Raw genomic sequence first — 25,533 nt, 5'->3', positions numbered from 1 at the left:
TTTACCAGCGCGTACGAGAAGAACCTTAACAAGGTGAACCTCTCTATTCCAGTGGAGGGCTGGGGTTTTTTTCTGTGGGAGACTGCAGTATGGCCCAGAGGTAGGGATTTAAGTTACAACTGGAATTTTCTGGGCACATTTTGTTGCACTCTGAAATGCAAGCAACCTTTTGCTCGAGGGTGTTTCCCTCTGCCCCCCCATGAGCCGAAGCATTCAGCGACCCAGAGGAAAGGTTTATTAAGGTCTGAGGGGAAATAACTTATTTGCTCAGGACAGCCACTCGCTGTGGTCTCCTTTTTCTGTTTACAGAGAAGTAACTTAACACATCTTTTCCCGGTCCTACTTGTTTGGTTTGGGCTTTGTTGTTGTTTTGAGGTGCCCCCAGCAGTGCTGTGTCGCTGACAGATGGATGGGCAGAGGGACTGGCTGACAGCAGTGTCTGCAGTCCCAGTGCTCTCTGGCTCCAGCTCATGTCTGGGTGCCTTTTCCAGGTTTAGCTTTTGTTACACTGATGAATGGTTGGTTCAGAACTGCAGTGTTCTTTTACTTGGAGCCACGCAGAGTTTCTCAAATACAGAGGTTGCATTAAAATGGTTTGCTGTGAATGTTGATTTTTATTCAAAAGAAAAGAGGCAAAACCAAACCCTATTGCATCAGTTTTTAAACACTGTTTCATTTTTTCTTGGGTTTTTAGAAAAACATATGTTACTGATAATTTGGTAGGGGCTGGTTAGTTTATTTTCAATTCTATTTGCGGCAGCATAGTGAGTTAAATTCTATATCTGTAGGCTACAGCAATCTAAAGAGAACAATATATTGCGCTAAACACTTAAATTTGTCCTTTAAAATATTCTGCATTTATTCTTAATAGTTTCTGTGGTTTTGGTATCACAAAGACATCAATATCCTTTCAGAAACTGTAGTTTCTTATTAAAATAACTGTCTCAGTTTACAAGGTCAAGAACTCTTACTCAATTGAAAAAAGAAAAAGGGAAGAGTATTTGGCATACATTTTTTGGCATACATTTTGCAGCTGTTTTTTAGGGAGATGTTTGGTCTCCCCTCAAGTGGTGCTTTGATTATTGTTTTTGTTTTTAACATAATTCTTTCCTTCCTCCCCCCCCCAATTTAAAAAAGGCCCACGAGAAAGGGATGAGTTTGAAGATGACAAGGGACAGGTATGTCACTATCCCCTTGAACTGGATGGAAGATGTCTCAAAATCTGGGAGTGCAGCGATATGTTATGGAAATAACAATAAAACTTGAGTCTCAGGAGGCCAAAATCTTCTGGACAGACTGGGAGCAATCAGAAGGCTGACTTAATTTCACTTTTAGCCATTATTGTTTGTCATCTGTTCTCTTGGATTATTCTGATTGCTTACTGAAATTATGCTGATTAGTCTGTAGTGGTGTGTGAAATAGTTTTATGATTTTTCCTTTGGGTGCTACAGGTGAAAAATTAATCCAAACTCTTCCCAAGCTTTTAGCTGAACTATCTCCAGGGTTTTTTTTCAGAGAGACCGTGGTGGCATTTTTTTCTTCTTTACTCAGCAGGAGCTCCTTTGCAATTGTAATTTCTGCTGAATGCAGTGCATCCTTTGTGGATTTTGAGATTTATTTGCTTTTGGTTGCAAAACACTCTCAGCCCAGTGCGAAAGATCTGGAGGTACAATGTGACTGTCTCTTCCTGGCTGCTTCTGGGTTGTCCTGTAGCAGCTGGTGCATCACCATGAAAATTAAGGTCCCACCTTTTCCCTCTGGGCACAGGGGTGTGTGCCAGGGAGAGCCACACTGGCCGTCCTGTGCTGAAGTGCTTTGTTTGCTGGTCCGTGCTCCTTGTTGAAATATGTGTGGCTCAAAGTGCCTGCGACTAAAAAGCACCTGTCTGGGGTTGGAAATGGAAAGAAGTGCTCATTTTTATGCATAAATAAACAAATAATCACTCGACCTCAGCTGTCAGTTTTCGTTATTTCCCGGTCTGAGGAATCACCAACATGTTGGTGTTGTGAGGGGGATGCCTCACTTCTCTTAAAGAGGAGCCAAGTAAAGAAGCCTCCTCGCGTGTTTAATAATCTCCACAGCTACATTGCCTTCATTCAGAGCTGGAGAAATTGTTCTGTAATGTTTGTTGTTAGTTCCCACCCCTCTCTCCTACTGGAAGATAGTGAGTGCCAGTCTTGTTGCTGTTTGTGTGCTCAGGGAAGAAATTTATCATCGATTAACATTGACTGTTATAAAAAGTGTTACACTTTCTACTTCTGAAAATGATCTACAGTTCATAGCATTTCTTTAGCTGGCATTTTGTGCGCTTCATCCTTTCCAGTTCTCCTTGCCAAAAGGGTAAATGTATTTTTAAAGCCCTCAACGTGCTCCAGTACTCATGAGAATCATAAGTGGCCCTTGGATCCTGCCACTTAAATTTTTACAGAGTCATTGTTACATGGTTTTAAAGTAACATTAATTTGAGATATCTCAGCCCTGTTCATTCATCTTGGAGAGACCAAACCAGTGTGACGTCGGGCTCAGCTCTTTGCATCTGTGATTGCCACAGTGTTCAGAAAGTTGTTCTCCAGAGTTGTTTCACGTATCTGTAATATGTAGAGCCAGCTTTCTACTTAGAAATAATTTGTTTTTCTATGGATGTTAATTTTTCTCTAGCTTCCCAAAGTCTAATAGGCAGGGCTGAAGCATGACCTTGCTTCATACAGTGAGATATGGGAGAGGATGTACGTAGTTACTCATTTGGCTGGTGAGAGAATGGAGTCATTAGAGAAAGGGAGCACTCTGCTGTCAAATCTTCTATCACAGCTACTGCACTCTATCAGTGTAATTATATTTTTCAAATGCAAATGATAGCTCTAAGAATTCTTCATCGTTTACAGGAGCAGTTCAGTTCATATTTCTCAGTAGGAGACAAGTCTTGTTCAAGGCTAAGGACAGGAGAGTCTGATCCATTATGTTGACTCCCTTTTCTCTGAAGGCGTTTATTGGGTAGAAATAGAGATAACTAAAGTCGTGTGAAGAGCCTTCCTCACCAAACAGGGAACTTTGTCAGCAGAGTTGCTGTTCCTGCCTCTCTCATCCAAGGAAGGAACCTGTGTGGAGTGCTGGAGCCATGGCAGGGGGCAGACCTGCACACCTTCCTGCCAAGGGGAGTTGCTCTGTTGTTCTCAGCCACTCCATGTTTCTAATCTCTGAGAAATATGGCAGTGCCCTACATTGAATTTTACTGTGGTTCTTGGAGGTAGAGGAATGCAGGTTGTGTCAGATTTGGGCAGTGGGAAAAGCTTCGCTTACCCATCTGCACATCCAGTTTCTTATATTCAGAGGAAACATTCTCCTGTTGGGTTTTTTTAATGTGTCTTACTGCAAGTACATCAATAACATTCACACTTTGAACTCTAACTTGTATCATTATTTGGCATTCTGTTTAGTGTTCACTGACCTTGAGAGATTACATCTCACAAACCTGCTGAATTCCCAGATACAGTGCAGGTGTTCTGTCAGTTTTACTAAAAATTTCCAGTTTGTATCGAGTAAAATTTGATATTCTGAATTACTGGTGTTCAGTTAGTGATGGAATTTTTTTTCTCTTTTTCTTCCAAATCTTCTGCTACTCCAGGTATGAAGATGAATAATGCAGGCCACTGGTTTCGATGATGCTGGGCTTTTATAACTGGATTCATTAAGGAATACAAAGAAAATTCTTACAGGGATCAATAATGGTGTCTTCTGGCTGCAGAATGAGAAGTTTTTGGTTTCTGCTCCTTGTCAGCTTCCTGCAGTGTACTGAAGGTAAGCTTTAGTTTATTTTTTACTTGAGTTTGCAGATGAGTTAAATGGACTGTACGTTAATTTCTGTCAGATCACTTGAAGTTTGAGGATGTCAAACTAAATGTATTTATAGCATATATTAATTTATGAGACTCAAACTGTCCTTTTTATAATGAAAAAAAAAAAAAGAAAAGATATTTTTTGGTTTTGATAGTGTCATATGTTTAAACTGAAGTGACGGTATTAATATCCTTGATTAGTAGGTGCCTTATTTTTGGATTCTTCCTTTTTCTATTTTCATTGCACAACAATTTAGTAGGAATGTATAGATATGTTAAACGTGATATAAAACAACTAAACAGTGAAAATGAAATACCTGTTTTACTTTTCTAATTTGGCTTGATGAAAATGAAATGGCAAACACTTCATTAATATTAGAACTATGCAAGTTAAATTTCAGGAAATAAAACTTCAAAGTTCATACAAAAATAACATCTACTTGAAAATATTCTTACTTTTTTTAGAAAAGGGAAAAATACTTCACTGCTATCAAATGTGTTTAAAATAGCTCTTAAATCAAAGAGATGAGGAAGGAAAAGAATTTTTTAAAAAAGTTGCAGTATCTATTCTTTGTTCTGTTTTTCTTCATAAACTTTACTTTATCCAGTTAGTCTGTCTCCCCAGCTGTTCTTGTGACCCTTTTAATAAACAGAGAAACACGAATGAACAGGAAAACATGGTTTATGAATTCTTAATTGCAAATATTCTTCTAGAACTTGAGGGTATTTCTGGGTGTAAGCTTTTTGATTGACTAGATTGCAGGTGAAAAAATTGGTTTAGTAATAAAATAGCATCTCACATTATTCAGTAATTGGTATGTAATGTATAGGCTTCCTTGGTGCATCTGTGGTGTGATCTCACCGGCTTTTAAAGCAGATACATTCTTTACCCTATCAAAATTCTTTGAATTTTAAGGCTAGATTTTCAGAAATACTTCAGGAAAGCTACTCTGCCTCCTCCACTCTTCTTTCTGAAATCTTTATAAATAACTAATCCCCAAAAATAGCAAACCCCAAGATTAAGAATTGAAATCTGCAGTGTTCCACGCTCACTGTGTCATTTCCTGAGCTTCAATTCCAGACTGCCATGGCTGGGGCTGTGTGTTGTGCTGACAGACGAGCTCTGCTGCAGTGAGTTGTCCGTGTGGATGTGTGAACACACACACACATCTACCAGGGACAGTCCTCGGAGCCTTCACAGAGGGTCTGAGCTCGGGGAAATCTCACTGAGCTCAAACAGCTTTCACAGGCAGTTACCCCTTCCTGCCCTCTCCTCAAATATTGCCAGGATGTGTTAGAAGACTGGCATTTCCCAGGGTGTGCTGCAGCTCTGGGGTGGTTCCATCTCTGCTGGGATCCCTGGCCTGGGGCAGTTGTACTGACTGTGTTCTCTGTGTCAGTCGGGTCTGGGGGCTTGGCTATAATCTTACTTTTAGAGGAAGGTAGGGACGGACAGCTGGAAGGTAAAATGCTTTTCAGCCTCTCTCCCAGGTAAGAAAGGTGAATGTGGATTAGGAGATTGGAATTCCAAACCTTATGACTGGCTGGTTTTGGTTATAACTGGGGTTAATTCTAAAGGCCCTTGCGTTGCAAAAGTGGTTGCACTGGTTGAAACCAAAGGCGTAGACACCTATGTAGTAGAGACATCTATGGTGGTTTTTCTTCTGAAGTTTTAAAATACTAAGGAATTTTTTTTAATTATTGCAGTTGTTTCAAATCCGTATATTTAGTGCATTTCACAAAGATTCAGGCACTTGCAGTTTAATGCTGTGTGGTGGTTGAAAACATTTGAAATGAGAAAGGACGAGCAGACAACTTTCTGTGATTTGGTTTAAGTTGCAAACAGATGCTGTGAAAGAGTGTTTTATCTGCTGAGTTTGGAAAGGAAATAGTCAACTCAGAACTTCTGCAGATTGAATTTTTGCTATTTGCAGATAGTTAATTTTCATTGTCATCTGTAATATTTCAAGTCCATTCTGTTCTGTCCCTGTTTTTCTTGCTTGTAGTAGCCAGTAGCAATCTTCTGATGCTTCAGTTGTGAATTTACTTTTTTAAAGTCTGTACAAGAGCTGCTTTTTCAGCTAAAAGAAACAGGAAAGGAAATTGGGAGCAGATAACAGAATCATACCAAATTAATTGTAAATTCTTAAAATAAATGAAATACTGTGGCTCTGTATACTGGAAATGAATATTAATATAGAGTTGGCTTCCAGCCACAGAAGCAAAATGAATACTGCATTATTACACTTTCTCACAAGATTACATTGCCTTCTGCTTCAGTAATAAGAGATGCCAAGTATAACATGCTTTAGTAGCACTTCATGCCTGGAAGTACGAACATGAACAAAGGTTAAAATAAGAGCATCTAACTTTTGGTAGAAATAAGAAAATCTTTAATTCTCTTGCTTGGAACTGATGGGTTTTTTATAGAATCTTGTGTGTACGTGCGGGTTGTTGCAGTTCGTGGGGGAGATAAAACCTGGCCGAGTGCCCTGCTGTTACATTTTAATGTTTCTGTACAGCTAAATGGAGAGAAGGGAGGGGGGAGACCCTGGGTGTGGACAAGTGATTCATTTGTTCGTGTAATGAAACATTTTCCAATCAAGAAGAGGCTTCATTACTCTCACAGAGCCCCAACTTTAACTCACCAGGGAATTAGCAAGCAGGCACAGTTATACGAAGGCTGTAATTTTATTTTACTGCTGCCTATCCAGACAGGAATCATATCTTCAGTTAAAAAGGTCTTGGGTTTGCTTTGTTTTTCCTGGCTGTGCAGTCCAGATGGGATTGCTTTTGAAGCAGTCCCTTCCTTCAGTTAAAATGCACCTGGAACAGACAAGTGCCGGCAGCTGGAGGGGAAAAGCACACGGAGTTATCATACACTGCTGATAGATCTGATCAACAGCAGGTCAATATTGTTGTGCCCAGGGTTGAAAAATGTTGTTACTGCCGTCAACAGCAAGCGTTGCAGCCCTAAATGAGGAAAAGATGAGAGGAAAAAGGAATGAAGAGCTCAAGTCATGAGCTTGAATATTAATGTCATTTCTGAAAGCATTTTTCTGCCCCCTTTTCCTAGAATATCCTGCTATAGGCTGTGTGTAGCATATTCTGCTACGGTTCTGTTGAGAAAGGCAGGCTCAAAGGACTGCCTTGGGAAGGGCTTTGGTTTGGACGTGGGCAGGAGCTGTGGGAGTCCTGCCCTGTGCCTCGGGGCAGAGGGACATCCCTCCAGGGCTGTGCCGGAGCCCCGTGTCCGTGGGGAGCCCCCGTGGCCATGAGGAGCCCCCGTATCCATGGGATCCCATGTCCATGAGAGCCCCCATATCCATGGGATCCCATGTCCATGAGAGCCCCCATATCCATGGGATCCCATGTCCATGAGAGCCCTGTATCCATAGGATCCTATGTCCATGAGAGCCCTGTGTCCATCAGAGCCCGTGTCTGTGGGAGCCCTTGTCCATGGGATCCCATGTCCATGGTAAGCCTCCTGTCCATGGGATCCCATGTCCGTGGGGAGCCCCCTGTCCATGGGAGCCCCATGCCCATGGGATGCCATGTCCATGAGAGCCCCGTGCCCATGGGGATCTCCGTGTCCATGGGAGCCCTGTGTCCATCAGAGCCCTGTGCCCATGGGGATCTCCGTGTCCATGGGAGCCCCGTGTCCATCAGAGCCCTGTGTCCATGGAATCCCATGCCCATGGGAGCCCATGCCCATCGTGGCTCTCTGCCCTCACAGGACGAGGTTCGTGCCCCTCTGGGTCCCTTGCAGTTGAGTCCTGCACCTTTACTTACCTGTTTTATACAAACTTCAGGAAATTAATTACTTTTGACACCACTTCTTTTTTTTTTTTCTCTTCTCTTCTTCCCCCCCTTCTTAATTAGCTGAAATCATCCAACAAGTTAAAAATTATCTGAGAAAATACAGAAAGTCAGAGAGTGAGATCACACATGCCTTGTTTCCATAGCAAAGCAGAGTAGAAAGCTTATTATACATATTATTGGTTTCTCTTCAAGCAAGTTAAGACAGATACACTAATATGCATATGAAAAAAAGATGTCAGAGCTAAACAGTCTGGTGAAGATTGGTTTTTGGACTGTGCAGGTTTCGATATTTTAAGGTTTATCTTGCTTGCAAAGTCCACCTTTTTGACTAGCTTTTGATGCTGTTTGTTTTCATTCTCTTCTGCTGCTTGAAAAGCACAAATGCTTGGGAAGCACTGAAATAATTTTCTTTGCCTACATTCTATTTTAATCAAGGCTTAATACAATTTTAATTCATTTTCTCTTGAATTATTATCTATGCTTTGTCCAAAGGAAGAAGCATCATGCTTACATTATCTATTTAATTCTGTTTTCCTAAATGGAATTAATGTTTGTAAAGAAATCCAGCCTGTCTTTGCCTCTGAATGTTTGTTTTAATGAACATTACACTGACAAAGATATTTTCTTATAAATTCCAGTTATGCCAGCCAAAGGGCTGAGTGTTAAATTGGAAGCAGTTTTAAGTGCATGTTCAATGTTAGAGCATTTACTAAAGAAAAGGCATAATAAATACAGATAAAGGAAGTTGGGCCACTAGAAAGATATTTGCTATTTTAGTGTATTGCTTCAGATCTTCAGCTTCCTGTCAAGCCACTCAGACATGGAGTGTCTAAGGCATAGGCCACAGGTACTGAACAAACTGTAAAAGCACATCAGTTTTCCTGCACATTTGTTAGGAGGTATTAGTAGGGTTTTGCTCAGTATAGAAATTAAAAAAAAAACCCAAACTTGTACCCTGGACTTGAGTAGAAATCAACTTCTGTTAATTAGCGGATTTAGGTTCTACAAGGAGCGAAATCCATTACGGAGTCATGCAAGAGCAAACAGGAGCACCAGTTTAATTTCTAGCCAGGGAATTTATCACAGTGGGAGCTCTGTGAAGCACCCAGTTAGTAGGAACTACTCGGTTTACAGAGTTTGCAAAGCATCCCTGAGCACACCCAGCCCAGGGCAGGCAGGTGTTGTTCACCCTTTGGAGGGTCACTCTGATAATCCTCATTTATGTCATGTGTACCTGATGTGTTTCATGATTCTTTAGCAAATGTTTTTTTCTCAGTTGGTTAATGCAGGTTATGCAGATTTAAGGTCTGTGTGAAGGGAGCAATTGGGTTTCTGCAGAAAGCAGCTGCTGAACTGGGTCCTGTTTTCTGTCCTGGCAGACTGTGCCATTTTTCCATGGGACATGCTGGTGCTTACTGATCCGGGACATCTCTTTTTCCTTTACTGAGGGAGATGTAGGCCCAGCACGTTTTCTGAAAAGGAAATTGCTGTAAAGCAAGACCAAACTTCTTCTTTAAGAAGAATGTTACAGTTTTCAATTGCATTTCCAGGTAATAGAGACAGACAGACTGCCCGGAAAATCCAGAGATACTTTAACATGCTGGCAGTGAATATCCCTTTATATATTCCCCAAGCAGTGAGGTCTGCAGGATTCTATTCTCTAACATTACATTTTTGAAACCAAAGCAAACCCACCACTATTTTAAAATGTAGAAGAGCCATGTAGAAAAATGCAGGAAGAACCATTTTAAATACTGTACTAACATTTAAATGAGAGTTTGCTAGGAAGTGTTAATGTAAGAGTCTTAACATTTAAGCAGAGAGTATAAATGCATAATTACTATGAGATGAGTAATAGTATTACTCTTCTGATACGTTATCTTCTCAGTTGCTGAAAAACATTCTCCTTTCTGAGTGGAGATTTTGCATATTCCCAAGCTCTACTGAGAAGAAGAGAGGAGCCCTGTAATGTTTAGAATGATAGAAGTGAAGTGTGCTGTGCTAAGGGCAGATGCTCTATTTTCAGAGGCCTCTAAGCTGCTACTTGAGTTACTGTCTGTAGTTGCTGTAACCTTGAGGGGTCTCAGTGGGCAAGGCAGTGACCACTGCAGGGAGAGGGGACTCACTTATCCTTCAGCTGCACTGACATCGTCGCCTCAGGGGCTTTTCTTTTGTTAAATATAAATCAGAGTACGTTTTAGATTAGTTCATTATGATAAGGTACCTTTCCAAGAACACAGTAGCAGAATTTGGACATACATGTCTTTAAAAAAAAAACAACAAAACAAATAGGCTTCATTAGTATTCTGTTACTACATATGGAAAATTACAGGAATTTATTTTTTAGTAAGAAGTTGTATTTTAAAAATGTTGAATTATTTTTCATTCCTGTTTTTTGTCGAGTGGAAGAATACTGCTTGCCTTAGTAACAAGGTTTTTTATATAGTTTTAACAACATTGTCTTTATATTGTACTTGCAGGTCATAGTGTATAATGGAAATATAACTGCCTGAAGCATCTGATATCAATGAATGCCTCAGCACTGGCTTTCTTATTGCATTTAGTGTCCTTATGATCAGATTATAAAAATTATCATAAAGTATAATGATTTTAGATTTAATATTTGTTGCTAAGTTCTACAGGCACATAATGGGTTTTATACTTGCAAGTAGATCCATTGATGCTCATGGTCTGCCTCTGTGAGTCAATGGCACAGAAGGTAATAGAGTTTGTGCTAATTGTGTGTTGTGCAGATGTCTCAGGAAGTGTGTGTAGAATGAGAGCACTGCACAAAAAGGACTCGTGCAAACACTAATTTATGTTTCATGTGTGTTTGTGGGAGCGTTCCAGGCTGTGTTACATGAGGAAGAGGAGATGAAACCAGATGAAACAGAGAGAAGTTCTTGGCTTGTCCATCCATACTCTCGTCATAAATGCACTTCATAATGTAGAAACTCCTTAAAGCGTGGAAGAGACGCTTAAAAACTCTCTGGCCTTTTGCAGTGGTTAATTAGTGTCATATTTACTCATTAATGTTGGTTGTTTGGAAGAACATAGTTGCTCCTTCTGATTGCCTTTTTTTTTTTTGTTGTCGTTTGTTTATTATGTTTGGATTGGGGTTTTGAATGAGACTCAGGAATGCTGGATACTTTTCCAATCACAATTCAGGTTTTTTTCAGGATTACTACATTTTTTACATTTTTAACAGAGGGTGTATTTTGCATGGGTGACTGTAAATGAGCCATACCTGAAATCCACAGGCACAGTATGATAAATTGAATATGCAATTCTTTCTTATAGGTAGGAGCTGAAAAAATCCTTTTGCTTAAGGTGTCCCAAATTTCTGCCCTTCCACAAAGAGTCTTGAACTACTTCACTGGCTTTCAAAACCCAATTGTGCCGCAGCTCTTTGTGTTTCTGTAATCTCTATCTCCTTGCTTTCTTTTGAAGTATAAAGAAATAGAGTTGTACAAATGTTAGCTCAGTTTATGGCTCCTTCTCTCAGTCAGGGACACAGTTCATCCCTGTCCCACCCCGTAAATGTGCATGAGGGTGGTGGCAGTGGCAGGGCAGATTCCCTGGTTCTTCCCTCTGAGCTCGGCCCAGTCCAGGCGGTTGGGAGTGTCTCATTCTTTTTGTTTTCTCAATTTATACTAGTATAATAATCCCTGATGTTGTCTCAGTGCATAAAAGATGTGTGGGGGAGACTAGTTGGGAAGCAAAATGAATTTTTTTTCATCTGTTGCCTGAGCAACCCATACATGTGAGAAACCCAGGGGGACCACAGAACTTTCAGTTGTTGGATACAGCACTCGGTGAGTTTTATGAGGGATCTTGAGGATGGAAGGAAAGCTGCCTTTTGTGTTCTCCCTTGTCAGGGATTGTGATCTCTCTCTCAGGAATTAGGTAGTTTTGTTCCGTTCCAGCAGAAAGTACAATTAATGCAAGGTGCTGTTCGAGCAGTTTTCCTGTTAAATTTGAATTCAGTAATTCATTTAGGAAACCTGAGAGGAAGTTGACACTGAAGCCAGATTTGCCTGTGTGCTGCATTTTTACTTGTAAAAGCAATGAGGAATGTTTGCCTTTTACAGACTTCAGTGCTATTTCGTATCACTTCTGTTTTAACCATCTTCTGAATGAGCTTCAGTCAGATTTGGCTGCTGCTGCTGCTCCTGTTTGTCTGTGCATGTGACTTGCTCTGCCTTCCAAAGTGTTTCATATTAATTTCTCTTATTGAGCTGCCCCAGTTCTTTTCTCTGACATATTGGATTGCCTTTAATATTTTGCCTTTTTCAATAATTACAAATCGTTACTTTAAGAATTAAGTTGTTTTTTATTCTGCACCATTGAAAGTCTATTGGAAAAATGTGGGTTTGTGGCTGAGAACTGATCGTGCTTTCTAGTGGCTTAAGATAAATATGCTTTTAGTAAACAAACCTGAACAGTTTGCTGCTCATGCTTTTGCATCATTTAATTTGCACCAGCTGAAACTGGTGTGCATGAAGAGTGAGGCAGGGAAAGGACCAGAGGGCAAACGGGTGGTTTGTGATGTGGATTATTACCCATAAAGATGGATGGAGTCCACAAAGCACCACTTCATGTATTAATGCATCAGCTGGAGAAAACCCCAAAACATATCAGCATTGCACATCATGCATAAACTGTTTGGTTTAGGCCTTCACTTTAAATCCTGATCAGTTATACACTTTAAATCTTTGTGCTAGTGTAAAGATATACATATCTATATATCTATCTTCATATCTATAAAAGGCATCTGTACATTTTTAAAAATTCACAATGCAAGAGTCTGGAAGTCATCCATGTGTAGACTGTTTTGAAGGATTGATGATACACAGTGTTTTGTTCTGCAGTGTAAACCAAGTGCTGACAGAAAGTCGAGAAATACATCTAACCAGCAGTCTTTCCTTTGCCAGTCACACTGCGATGGAGTAATGTAGCAATTATTTTGTTATAAGTTTTATATATAACGGTATAGCAATTAATTTGCTGCGTACATTATTTTGAATTTCACATTGTCAAATCAACAGGGTCCTAACCCAGTGCTGACAACAACTCCAGTTAGGATATTTGACCTTACCTCTTTGATGCATTATTTTCTAGCTCGTGGATTTTTCATGGATCCATTTTAACTGTATTTGTATATTACCTCCTTTTTACAATAAGTTTTTTTAAGTATGAAGAGAGACTTTCTGAATATTTGCTATTAAAAATTTGTCATCATGTTAATGCCATTTGTAACAGACTCGGTAATTCTGACTTTATTTACCTCAGAGCTTCATCTATTTTGATTCTCTTTATTTCCTTTTTCTATAGGGCTCATTAAAAAATAAAATGCAAAAATCTAGTGACAACAATAGGGACAAACTTTAGCATAGAAAATCTTTGGTCAAGGTATAGATGATTGTGACCTAAGCAAAATGTTATCCCTTGATCCTGTTTCCACCTGGAGTAAGGAGTCAGATCGAAACAGGGGGAGGAGGGAAAGTGCATTTAGAAGCATTTAAAGATGTTAAGCAACAATAAAACTCTGTAACCATTTAAATGACAGCAGCTGACTATTTGAATTAACTTTGTGTTTGGCTTAATTTTGGGTCCTAATTATTCCTAACTTACGTGAGTAGGTTTCAATTATACAATACTGCAGGGATTTGTAGCTAAGGCAACTAAAGGAATCATTTTACATAAAGTACTTTTGTTCAACTGATTAGGCAGGTTAAAATGGAAAGATAGAAAATGGGAACTCTTGTCTGATAAGGGCCAATGAATTGTTCCCAATGACACTGTGAAGAAATAACACAGGGAAATCTCATTATTGAGGATTTTGAGAATTTTTTGCAACATGTTTATGTCTTGATAGTGTGGTGTTAGTTACCCACTCATGATTCTCCTGAGTATGTATTAACAAGAGCTCTGTAAAGAGACAATGCACGTTTTTTTTGGTACCCTGGTCTGCATGAGGTGGCTTTTACTTAGAAGCTTGTTAACTAAAAAATTTGTTATTATAACGACTCTTTAATATATTTATGTTAGTTAACTATTTAAAAGATGCTCTGTTTACTGCATGATATTTCATGGTTTAGACATGAAAGCATTTTTAGACGTACAGCTCTCATCTCCAATATCCTGTTTATTTAGAATTGCTGTTCCATGAAAATAGTTCTGAATTATCCTACATTCTTAAGATAACCTGGGGGAATTAGAGGTGAAGGAGGTACTGGAATAAAAGCCTCTGGAATCAATTCCTGTTTGTATTACTTGCACAAATATAAACCCTTCACTGGGAATTAATTTTTGAAAAAATTACCTGCATAGTTTGAGCTTAAAACCAGGTATTTTTTTGCATGTAGATATATATTTTGACAGTGTGTACAATATGCTCAGCTAAAATTTCATTTTTGTTCTTTGAGCATTTGTAAAGTCATGCCTCCCAAATTAGATCTGCAGCATAGGTGACTGTCCACTTTTGATGATAGTACACTAACTTCCCTGGGCTTAGAAGGCTTAATTTTGGTCTTCTTTTGTTTTTCAAGCTCAACTTTTTTTGTTTCCTCAACCAAAATATTGAAGGTTACAGGAGTGCTTATTCTGCTGACAACACAATAGCATGGCTGCAACCTAAACTATTAAATCTGCTTTTCGAGCTGTCAGCTTTGCCCCTGTCACTGGAGTACACACCTAGACCTTATTCTCACATACTTCAGGAGAAGCACTGCGGTGGTTTTCGGTGTTTGTTGTGCTTAGCAGATCAGAACCTGAAGTACCTCTGGTGAGGACAATGTAAGGCTTTGATGCTGTTTAAAGGGGAAAAAAAAAGAAACACCTACAAAGCATATGGTTAAAATGTGCAATGGGGATTTCTAAATGAGATCCCAAATAAATGCTTAAAAATAAAATTACATAATAATAGATCCACATGTATCTCTTTCCTCCCCTGTGACAAATCCCATTTTTCTGTGGCAAATGCATATTTTTGATAATAAGTCTGCTGTTAACGTATTAACGCTGCACACTTTCAATTAGTACTGCTGACAAGTTATTTAGGAATGTCTCTGGAGCATGTGGAGATGTGTTACAGCTTCTCCACGTCTGGTGTTTGCTTTGCCAGGGGAAGGAATTCAGATTTAATGATCAGAAGGTGTTTGCAGCAGGCGCCGTGCCTTGGAAGGGCTGCCAGGGGCAAGGCTCGGGTGCCCTCCCTCCCTGGGCAGGGGGATGTTTGCCCTGCCAGGGCTGCTCTCTGGCACCCCTGTGCTGGAGTGATCCTGGCAGCAGGACTGGCAGGGGACAGGCTGTCTTTTTGAGGAAGGGGTTTCCCCCAGTCACCTCCCTGAACCCCATGTCACCTGAACCCTGTCACCTAAACCCTGTCACCTGAACCCTGTCACCTGGGCACTGGACAAGTGGGAGAGAGGTGGGTCGTGGTGGAGCTGTCAGTGTGTTTCACCCTAAAATAGATGAAAAAATCAGAGGTCTGTGCATCCACTGAAGCTTGGGAAGCCACTGTGCCAGCTGAGTGGGCATTTTCTTTTCAAGAGGGGGTAAAATTGTCATTCTTTGTCAGGATTTAGTACCAGTTTGACTCTTAACATGATTAATGTTCCTTTGTGGGACCCTGTCGTCTAAAGTCAGAGTATCCACAGCCTGAATCTCCTTGATTTAGTTAGGAGGATGGTGAAGGGCATCCCAAATTGTCTGCAAGGATTTCCAGGTGTGGATATGAGGACTGTCTGTGTGTCTTTGGAAGGGCGTGGCTGGGGAGATGTCAGAGTCGGATTTCTGTCCTGAAGAGAGAAACAAGATTTTTCCGAAGGGTTCACTTCCCAGAAAACTAGCCCTTTCACAGGTAGTTTGGGTATTTTAGGAGGGTGTGTACTTTTACAGGAATGGAAATTGCCTCATTATATCTCTTTCTCTCAGTGCCAGTCAGTACTGGAAGCTTCAGGGGAAGGTGTCAAAATACTTAAAGGCACAAAGTAGCCTGCTTACAGAGGACATTTCGTAATTATCCACTGTCACTGAGAACCAGGAGATATTTCCTGACTTATTGCTTAGGATATTAAAAAAGTATTTAACTAAGTTATATTTTTAGGTTTTGGAGTGCAGTACTGCGATCATGAATCTCCTTGTCTTTTGTCAACTTTATTTTAAAGACATTATCATGGAGCGAATTTCTCTCTCAGTTCTACCCCATTTCCAGATCATTCACGGATGATAATGAGTAATGCTGTTGTCTTGTAGCTTTGTCATTCCGTTCCTCTCCCTGCACCCTCTCCACCATCCTTTTCTGCTGATCAAGGCCACCTCACAAACCTCAGCTGTGCAGAGGAAATCATTCAGCTTCTCTGCATTGTCTTTCTTAGCCTTAGTTGGTCACCTAATTCAGCAAACTCGTCACTTCTCACACAAAAGGAGCTTCCTACTTTTGTTGTACTTAAGAAATTTCTGGTTATGAAATCACTGCAAAGCATTTTGGAAAAAACACCTGTGAGTTTAAGATGTGCTCAGAACATAGGAATGGAAAAACGTACTACAGGCAACAAAACCAGTCATATTTTGCCAGTTTATACAGTGATACAAGTCATAGTGCCAGATACTTTCCTTTAATTTTGCATCACGGTTATAAATTTTGCTATATCTAATTGCAGCAAAGTTTTTCTGCTCAGCATTTTTTTCTTCTTGCTGAGCAAGTAGTGTGCTTATATGGATGGTACTTCGATATATAAACTTGGTTTATGGATGTTTAAGGGCTTACAATTTTCTCTTTAAACTCAAACTTAAATTTTTTATATTTTTTTTTAATGAAAAGATTTTATGGCCAACACATGCCCCGTGAGAAAAGGAAGGAGTTACAGATGGTCCAGAGGAGAGGGTCTGTTCCATACATAAAAACTTCATGTCAGCATTTCAACAGAGCATTTTCTTCGGGTATCTCTGTTATCACTGACACTCTCACATTGACAAGCATATGGGCTGTAGTGCTGAATGTGTAAATTGAAATGATCACATCTAGCATTTCCCTGTACCAGGTGCCAGCTTGCTGCTGCAGCTCTGCACTTTAATGTTGAAGGAGGAGTGCTAGGAATAGTTTCATTTGCTAATTACCCCTTATCTGCAGCACACAGTCCTTGGGCAAACAGCTTACCCAGGTGTTTCTGAGAACACCTCTCTGGGCAGTGCAGGACTGCAGGTGGTCCTGTGGTGACAGCACAGGGTGCAGAACATGGGAGAAATCTCGACCCATCTGCCTATGGTTTGGTTTTTTTCTCTCTCTTTTTTTTTTAAGTCTTCGGTGAAGAACAGAAGACAAATTTGCAGAAATTTCCCTGCCCTTGTAAAATTTGTCACGGTGAAAAGCAGAAGCCTCCTATTGCACAGCCCAGGAGAAATGGGTGCATTTGTTTGTTATGTTTGAGGTTTTTTTGATAACAAACCTGATTGTCCTGTCCTGTGATTTCGGTGGAAAGAAAAATACCTACATGCCAAGTAAGAGTTTTGCAAGGACCTGCAAGTTAAAATAAATAAAATGTGGTGGTTTGAGGAAGCGGTAGAGTCTAAATTGCCTTTCAGTATTCCTTTTCCAGGATCCAGTTTAACAGGATTATGTCATTTTACTAATAACACTTTGATCTGACACTTACACAAAAAGGCAGGCTTTCTGAAGCATTTGCCTTACATGTTCTTTTGGGCTAGACTTAATCACTTGCAGTACTGATAATATTTTCTCATTCTTTAAAAATTCACATTACAGTCTTGTGCTTAATAGGACTGTGGTTTGAGTACAGAATGGTAAAAAGAACCATTTAATTCATAATCCAGTAATTCAGACAGCTAAATTATGCCTCCCTTTACCTGATATTTATTAAAATGAATCCAAATAAACTTCAGAAGCGCTGATGTCATCCAGTTGGCCTTTTAGATTTCTTTAATGCTGGGTAGAACAGATACATTCCTTACTATGAGTAAGTACAACATCTGTTTCTTTATTTCTCCTTGCATTTTTCCACACTTCTCATAAGAGTTCTAGTTTTCGTTCTCAGGCATTTTGTACAGCCTAAAATTCATGATGTTCACTTGAGCATCTCAGGTATATATATATATATCTGTATATAGATATATATAAAAATTGTGTTGGGCATGTGTGTGTATATACATGTACATGCCCAAGACAATTTTATTAGTAGTTGCACCTTCACACTTGTTTTTATTTCGTGCCTTTAGTTTGCAAGTTAATATTTACTAGCACTCTGGAGGTGTAATATAGCAACTTGTTAATTACAGAAGAAGCACCCCCCACCTAACAAACAAAAGCAAGGAAAAAAAGCCCACAAAAAACAATCCAAAGGAAAAAAACCTGATCGATGGCAGTACCAGAGTTTGGAATCTTGGTGAAGAAGATTTAGTTACTAATGATGCACTCTTTAAAACCAATCATGAAGAGTTAATAAATATTTTAATACATAGTTAATTGATAATTACAGGGTCTAGCAAATGAACAAGATTTTTTTTAATCTAGCTTGAAAATGACTCCCACTGTCTCTTGACGTACTCATGTGGAGCTCATCCTGCTGTATGATAATTTGTGTTTAAAAATAGTGGTCTTAAGTGTGTTCAAAAAACATCAGTATTGATCCCAAAGCCTGTTTTAAAGGATCCTGGGTTATTTCCAAGGTTAATTCCTGTATGGTTCTGTGCAAATACCTGCATATCTCTGTCTTCATCTCTTTCATTTCTTCTGTAACCTGTTTGGTTTGCAGTGTTACTGCAAGAAAACAAGGAGATTGTATTTCAACAGCTAGAAAAAATTGCCATTTCATTATCACTTTGAGTAGGAGTAAAACTGATGGGGGTAATAACTTCAGCTAATACACGAGGCAAAGCTGACAGCTGTGTGTGTTCCTGAAGGTGTTGGGTGCCTCACTTGGGTTTCCATCAGGGAAAATAAGGTGCTTCAGACACCTTAAAAATACAGCCCTTGATAAGAATTCTCACTTACCTGAGAAATGCTTCCTTATAAATGGCTGAGTTTCTCTCTGCCTTTGCTTAGATTAGAAAGACTAATCAAAGTTAGGTCACCTCTATTTCATGTGCAGATCCCAGTGAGTTAATGCTGGTTTCCTTTGCTGTTGCCTTGGCTGTGTTCATCCCCTGCTGTGTTCATCCTGCCCTGGGAGGGTGTTTGGGGATGAGCAGGGACAGCTTGGCTGCAGGGGCAGGGTGGCTGGACTGGGACCTGCACAGAAACTTGGAGCTCAGGAACCTTCCCCTGCATTCCCACCAACCTGTGAGCTGGAACATTCCTCTTCCCTGCTTCTCTTCCCTGCTCCTCTGCCTTTCACGGAAGTTTCTGGAGAAGAAAATGTTATTTTGATAGTGGAAGAGAATAGCCATGTGCATCCGTTGAGTTTTATCCACCTCCTGCTAAAGTCTGGTCTGATATGAGCAGACTGGTTCTAAGTAAATTTCTTAATGGGGGGGGGGGGGCAAGAAAAAATGGCAGGAAATTTAACAAAGGAAAAAGGGTGTCTTGAAAGCTTGGGAAGGTGTCAGTCGAGTGTAGCTCAGGGCATTTTATGAACACTTCCAGTGTTGTGGTGTTAACACTTCTTTATTTTATTAAGGGAATAAATCATGTAATGAAAGGTCAGGTTAATTGCCCTAAAATACAGAGGGAGTAAACACTGGAAGCCTCCAGTGACCATTCAGAAGTCCTTTCCTCTCAAACTAAGGATTCTAAAGGAAACCTTATTTAAAAAATAAATTAATTCACTTACTGTCAAGTCATTTCCTCTGGCATTTGTTGCTTAAAATATATATTCATAGTTGGAGAGTTTTGACTAAAAACTCAGCAGGTAGCAAAAGGATAGTTATAAATATATATATATATACACACCTCTTTGCATCTTACAGGTGGAAAACTATCCTACATCTGTAGTGGTGTTTTCCAGCTCTTGTTCCTGCTAAAGTGCATTAGCCCAAAGGAAGGGGGTAACTAGCAAAGACCAAATAACATCTTGAGCCTAGGAATTTATTCCAGGCCTCTGAAGAACTCATTTACCTTGTTCAAGGGGTCAGTTCTTTAGGTGACTCCCAGACCAGGAAAAACAGGTTTTTCAGAGAATACCTCCAGGCCAGGTAAGGCCCCAAACCTTTTAACTCTGATTTTCATGATAATGGCTTTCCCAGTCCAGGCATGAATAGACATCTGGGAAGCTGATCTGTTCCTCCTGAAATAGCCTGAGCAGAAAGTCAGATCAGCCATTTCTCATATCTTGTCTTTCTGATATTTATTGTAGCAGTTTCACAAGTTTTACTGTGAGATTTATGAGCTCAGCAGGGATTGATCATGTAGAAATAAACCGAATTCAAGGAAAAGTGGACACTTGCACAAAACCATGATTTTTTTCACTCCTTTCCAAAACTCATAATACAAAAAAGTGGGAAATATTCTCAGTGAAATATTGGAAAAAAAGGAAGTGATTGTAAGAGTAGTGTTTATGACATCATATATTAAAAAGTAGTTCTTGAGGAAAAGATTAAATAAAATTTCAGTCTCATCATATCAAGCAAATTGAATTTCTATGTCCTGTAATTTAAATTTACTCTTTGTCTTCAGTACTATACTGTGTTATGTCTCCTAACTACAATATAACGAGTATTTGAAGGATGGGTTTGTTTTTTTCCAGTTTTTTTGCTACAATGCACGTTTCTTTTGGCTTTATACTTTCTTTTTGGTCTTCAGCTTTATAACATTCAGACTATTTTGAAGAACACATAGAGGGAGATGGAGGTTGAGCTGCAGAAATAAACTCTTCCATTGTTTCCACCATACTGGTATTTCCTACGCTCGACCTGTAATCTCCTTTGTTCTGCCAACAGCCAAGAAGTGTTTAAGCACAGTATTGTGCAATTCAGTCCTGTTTCAAAATAGGGTTGTCAGTGCTCTCCAGTATTTCCCTGTGATTTCATTATTCCCATGGCACAGTTGGTGCCAGGGCCTGGCTCTTGGTGTGGGCACAGGTTGTGCTGTCGGGGCAGGAGAGGCTCGGCTCACACAGGAGGCAGTGGGGCTGCTGTTTTAGGAAACACAGGCTGCATTCCTTCACCTTCTGACATGGTGTATTTTCTGTTGTTGGAGCTTAAACGGATCTGAATGTGAACAAAGAGATCGGTTGTTACAACGGTGGCAGAATTGCAGATTTGTTTTGTTTACTGCTTTCACTGTGCAGCGACAGGGCTTCCAGAGGGATGTGAAACAGTGATGGACAGGCACTGGAGATATTAGCAAAGCACTAAGAAGAGGCATTAAGTAATAAGTAAATTGTGTATATGCTGAATACTTGTAAATTTGAGATTTATAATCTGGAGTTGTACATTATAGTCCATCTCGAATCTCACTGGAATGAAACATGATGCCCTAGTTCAAGAAGAGTGATGTCCTACTTAATTGTGGGTTTTTTTAAATGAATTTTTACTCCAGAAAGCAGAAGGGAAAAAGTACAAATTTCCACGGCTGTATTTGATACGACTGGTGCTGGAAATTGTGAAAGGCAGAGATGCCTAACAGGAGAGTTTTGATGGCAGGGAGAGGAAAGTAGCCCTAAGCAAGTGCTGTGAGCAGCCCTGGGGGGACTCCATCTTTAACAAAGGAACAGAGGAAATGTAGCTGGGAGTAACTCTCTGAAGCAAGTGAGCTGTGGGTAAAGGAGGAGCTCGAAAACCTGCCAGTGAACCTACACAGTGCAGGAGCTGGGAAGGGTTTCCTTGGGAAGCAAGCTCTACATTTTGGCTTTCCTATTTTACTTTTTCCAGTTTTCCAATCCCACTCCTCAGTTTTTAGAAATGTTTACTTACCTAACGTGTGCAGGGAGTGTCCAGGACATGGGACCAACAGCAGTGGGAAGTGTCTCCTGTTGAATTGCTGGCATCAGCCTGGAGTGGGATTGGGAGTGCCAGGCTGAGGAAGATGATCCCCCAGCTGATCCCCACGGGCAGTGAGGGGCCCCCCTTGGCAGGAGGCAGATTGCAGCAAGGGAGGGTGTTCCTGCAGGGTGGGAGGGAGAAAATACTTCTTATGCAGGAAAAGCTGCAGCCTCTCAGTCCAAACATAATTGTAATGAGTAACATGCAGTTTCTCGCATGGAACAGCAAAATAATCAAAAACAAATATTGTTCTGTTTTTCTAGCTCGTTTTTGCGAGGTTTGGAATATTTGGAAGGTGCCTGAGGGAGAAAAGCCTTTGGTCACCCACTCCAGGTTTCTCCACAGTGCTGTGCTTGAGTGGGGTTGATGCAAAACAGGCACACACATTTAGCCATATGAACACAATATGCTTTTAAACAAAGAGTAAAACCAACTGAATCAGTACTGCAATTAAAATATTAGTCTGTAATGTTTGTTTTCCACATTGTTGATGCTCTGAAGGAGCAAGGTGGTATGTGTGTAGAATGCTAGCATGTCTCTTGAATCTGCCTGAGCTGGGTTGTTAGCTGGAGTAATCTCGTGAAAGATCAGAACCCTCTCAATTCCTCATCAGCTGCAGGAGTTTCATTTTCTCTCTCATTTCCCCTTCAGCTGTTGTTCTCTGTTTCTGGCTTGTCTGCAATTAAAAGAGGAAAACAATACAAAACTTTTTAGAACTCATGTCTTGTTAATCTGTTTCTTTTGCAGTGTTTCCCTTTGGGGCAATTCTTGGTCTCCCAGGAGCATCAAAACGTTCAAGTCAGCGTTGGTTTAGTGGCCAGTCTGGATGAGAGAGCTTTCTTTAGCTCGTGTTCTTGTACCTTTTTTTTGTCTCCCTTCACCCAGTAGGATTGTGGATTTCTAGAAAGGTTTGGAGTTTAGGCTGCAGATGTGTTCAGCTGCTGGTCTCTGCCTCCCACCATCCTTCCCCATTTCCTTGCCAATTCAAACAGCACTTTCCAGATTTTCTTAATGAAATTCAGTTCACCTTACTCAGCCTAAAGTGAGTTCTAGAGGGATGTATTAATTTAACCCAGAAACTTGATCTGTGAGTTATCTCAGTTCCATCAGCCTAGGTGCTTGTTGGGACTTGGATCTAAGTCACAGGAGTGAAAATTTCTTGCCAGAAATTTTAACTGCAATTTCTAGGCATAGCTACCTCTATCAAAATACAAAAGAATTAAGTTGTCTCATTACTCTTCACTTGACAGAGGTGAGAAGTGTGTCAGCACCTTCCCAAAATGAGAAGTCTTTAAAATTAAGTATATTTTTTTTTCTTATTGCTTAAACTTAATCTGTTCCCCAGGTGCTTATTAGTTTTTACCTTCTTTGCCTGCCCGAGACTCCCTCTGAAATAAATAAGAAGCTGTGCTGTGTATCTGGGGACAGTGCGTGGCCCTTTGGAAGTGTTTTGCTGTAGGGTCTCTCCTGCTGTGGTACAAGTCTCATAATTTGAAATACATATTCTGCATTTCAAACCATAAGAGAAGTGTGGGGGGGGAGATGACATAACTATGAAGGGGTTTTTTTTGCCTGTATGGAAAATGTGGTTCCCTCGTTAACATGGTTAATGCAGTTAGTAAGGAAAGAACCTGGCTGAAACAAAGATATGTATCAGTAAAATTCAAAATAATTGGCATCAAGGTGGTAAAAGAAAACAGTCACTGAGATGTGGCTTATTTTTGAAATTAAGGCTTTGAAGTTTTTTAAAAGCTGTGGTTTTTATTTTGACATGATCATATACATGTTAGCAGCGTTTCAGTGAAGACGACATTTCCTGAAACAAAACACATCATTTATAAAGGCTGTTGAAAACTCAGCTCTCAAATTATTCTGACTTCAGTGGTATGAATTACACGTATAAGCAGAGCCTTTAACATAAAATGACTGCGGCACCGGCATCATCTTTCATCTGCTCTCCCTCCCCTGTCTCGCACTCGTTCCGTCGTTCTGAAAAGGTCAGATCTGTTAGTGGAAATGGGCTCCTACACCGCTGCAAGTGACAGAAGGGAAAGGCAAAGTAATCCTTATTAGGGAGAATTATCAATACGTGTTGCCTCGTCTATATTTCAGTAATTATTAATTAAATGAACAAATCCTTCAGCGACCGAGCGAGAAAACTGAGATTATCCTCATTTGCGATTGAAATGAGCCGGTGTGACCACTTAAAAAAGCATTCCAGCCTCGTCCCCACCCCTGGGAGCTGTTTCCAACCTTGGGTTACCCCTCCCTACGGAAATGTGGTCTGAGCCTGGATCGGTTGTGCAGCATGGGTGATCCACTTGCACTGTAAAAAAAAAAGGCAAGCACACCCCACAAAACACCTAAAACACCTACCCTAAACAAGGGAGGAGCTGCAGAGATGAAAGCTAAACTCTTGTTTTCCCCTTCTGTTTTTTTCATGGTGATGCCACTTGGAAAGGTGGCCTTAGTATTTTCAGACTCAGTTTGTAGCCGGAGAATCGGATTTTTCCAACGGAACAGGAAACGAGAAGACAAATTGAAGGATAGAACCCATGATATTTTTTACTCCCACTTTTGGGAGGAAATGAGAGATTTTTATGACTCTTTTTATTTAAGGAGAAAAATAGAGCCCAGGTTGGATTTGATGCTCTAAGTATTCCCTTGCTTACAGTTTTGAGGTATTATCAGTTTTATAGGTGGGTTTAATTTCCATGGAGTAAAATCACTGCTAATTTCAACATGTGGCAGGCTACTGGAATGTTATTTCATTTGCTGTTTTACAGTTTCTTTTTCTGTTCTGCTGCTTGATTACTTTTATTGTAAACCCACAAAACAGCTGGCATAATGCACAGATGAAAATTACACTTTTACGAGAATGATGAAGTGTTAAACTACTTTTACTCTGACATTTTGGGCGGCTAGATTTTAATTATTTGAGTAAAGTTGTTAATTCAGCTCAATAAAAGCCATATCCACATGATAGATGTAGATGTCAAAATGCCACAAAGGGTTCCCCGCCTTTGATTAGAGGTGTTACTGTGAAGTTAAACCCAGATTACAAGAGCATCTTAAATTCTATCGATTCTGTCATCCTTCTTTCTAATGTGCTGTTCAAAATCAATGTTTAAAAAAAAAGAAAAAGGCAAAGGATGGCACTATATTCCCCCCCAGACCTTCTGGTTTCTCTGAGTTACCAAGGGACAGTCTCCATGTCTTTCAGTCAGGAAAGAACTCAATGAAACAGGGATTTACTCGAACTCTGTCTTGCTCTGAGTTGCATTTTGTTGTAAATGCTTCACCCATCTTGGGATGTTGTATCCCAGCATGTGCTTGGGGGCTGCAGCTGTCAAGCATTATTTCAGATAAACAGAGCCCAAGCTACATCCTATCAGAGAAACTGTCCAGAAAATCAGATACTGCTGCTTTCCAGGTTGGCTTGACTTTTGCTTACACACAGCACAAAGGAGCTCACAGAGAGGAAACCCAGGCCTTGGCACATTTTGACTGGTTGCAAATTCATGAATACTCTGTATTCTGCCTTTGTTTAAGGCTTAGTCCTCATGACCCCGAGCGCTCAGTTCCTCCCTTCCCATTACCTTGGCTCCTTTTCTCAGGGAGATAACAATGGTAATTCTCCTATGCAAACGATACAGTTCTTAAAGGCAGAATTCTTTAAAAAAGAATCGGTAGTATTTTAGGAATAAGAAGTGGTAATGAAAGAAAAAAAGCTCTCAGTGTTTATGGGAGTAATCCTGCAGAGGACAGGTCACACAGAGTGGTTGAATCTTTTCCTTTTAACTGTGTCTTCCAGTGTGTTTTCTTTGAACCTTAAGGGCATAACCTTCTTAGAGGCAATAAAGTCACAGCTTATAGGATAAATACACATATCAACCTTTAGCATGTGAACGTGGAAGTGCAGTTAGGAAATGGGATG

The 25,533-nt window shown here is 40.1% G+C and overlaps 1 protein-coding gene across 18 annotated transcripts in view; it reads left to right on the top strand.

Annotated features, from left to right (window-relative positions):
• The first annotated feature begins 3,625 nt into the window (after nucleotides 1-3,625).
• ADGRL2 (adhesion G protein-coupled receptor L2) overlaps nucleotides 3,626-25,533 on the top strand; it is a 126,274-nt gene continuing 104,366 nt past the window's right edge. For all 18 annotated transcript variants that reach the window (XM_008921492.3, XM_018083757.2, XM_018083762.2 and 15 more), the window contains exon 1: nucleotides 3,626-3,795. In XM_008921492.3, coding sequence (XP_008919740.1) covers nucleotides 3,723-3,795 — 73 coding nt within the window. In that variant the 5' untranslated portion in view covers nucleotides 3,626-3,722. The remainder of the gene's footprint in view (nucleotides 3,796-25,533) is intronic.

The sequence above is a fragment of the Manacus vitellinus genome, unplaced genomic scaffold, assembly GCF_001715985.3.
Source record: "Manacus vitellinus isolate BGI_N305 unplaced genomic scaffold, ASM171598v3 scaffold_67_pilon, whole genome shotgun sequence".
Taxonomy (NCBI): domain Eukaryota; kingdom Metazoa; phylum Chordata; class Aves; order Passeriformes; family Pipridae; genus Manacus; species Manacus vitellinus.
The sequence above is the reverse complement of the archived record's forward strand: the minus strand, read 5'-3'. Positions and strand labels throughout refer to the sequence as shown.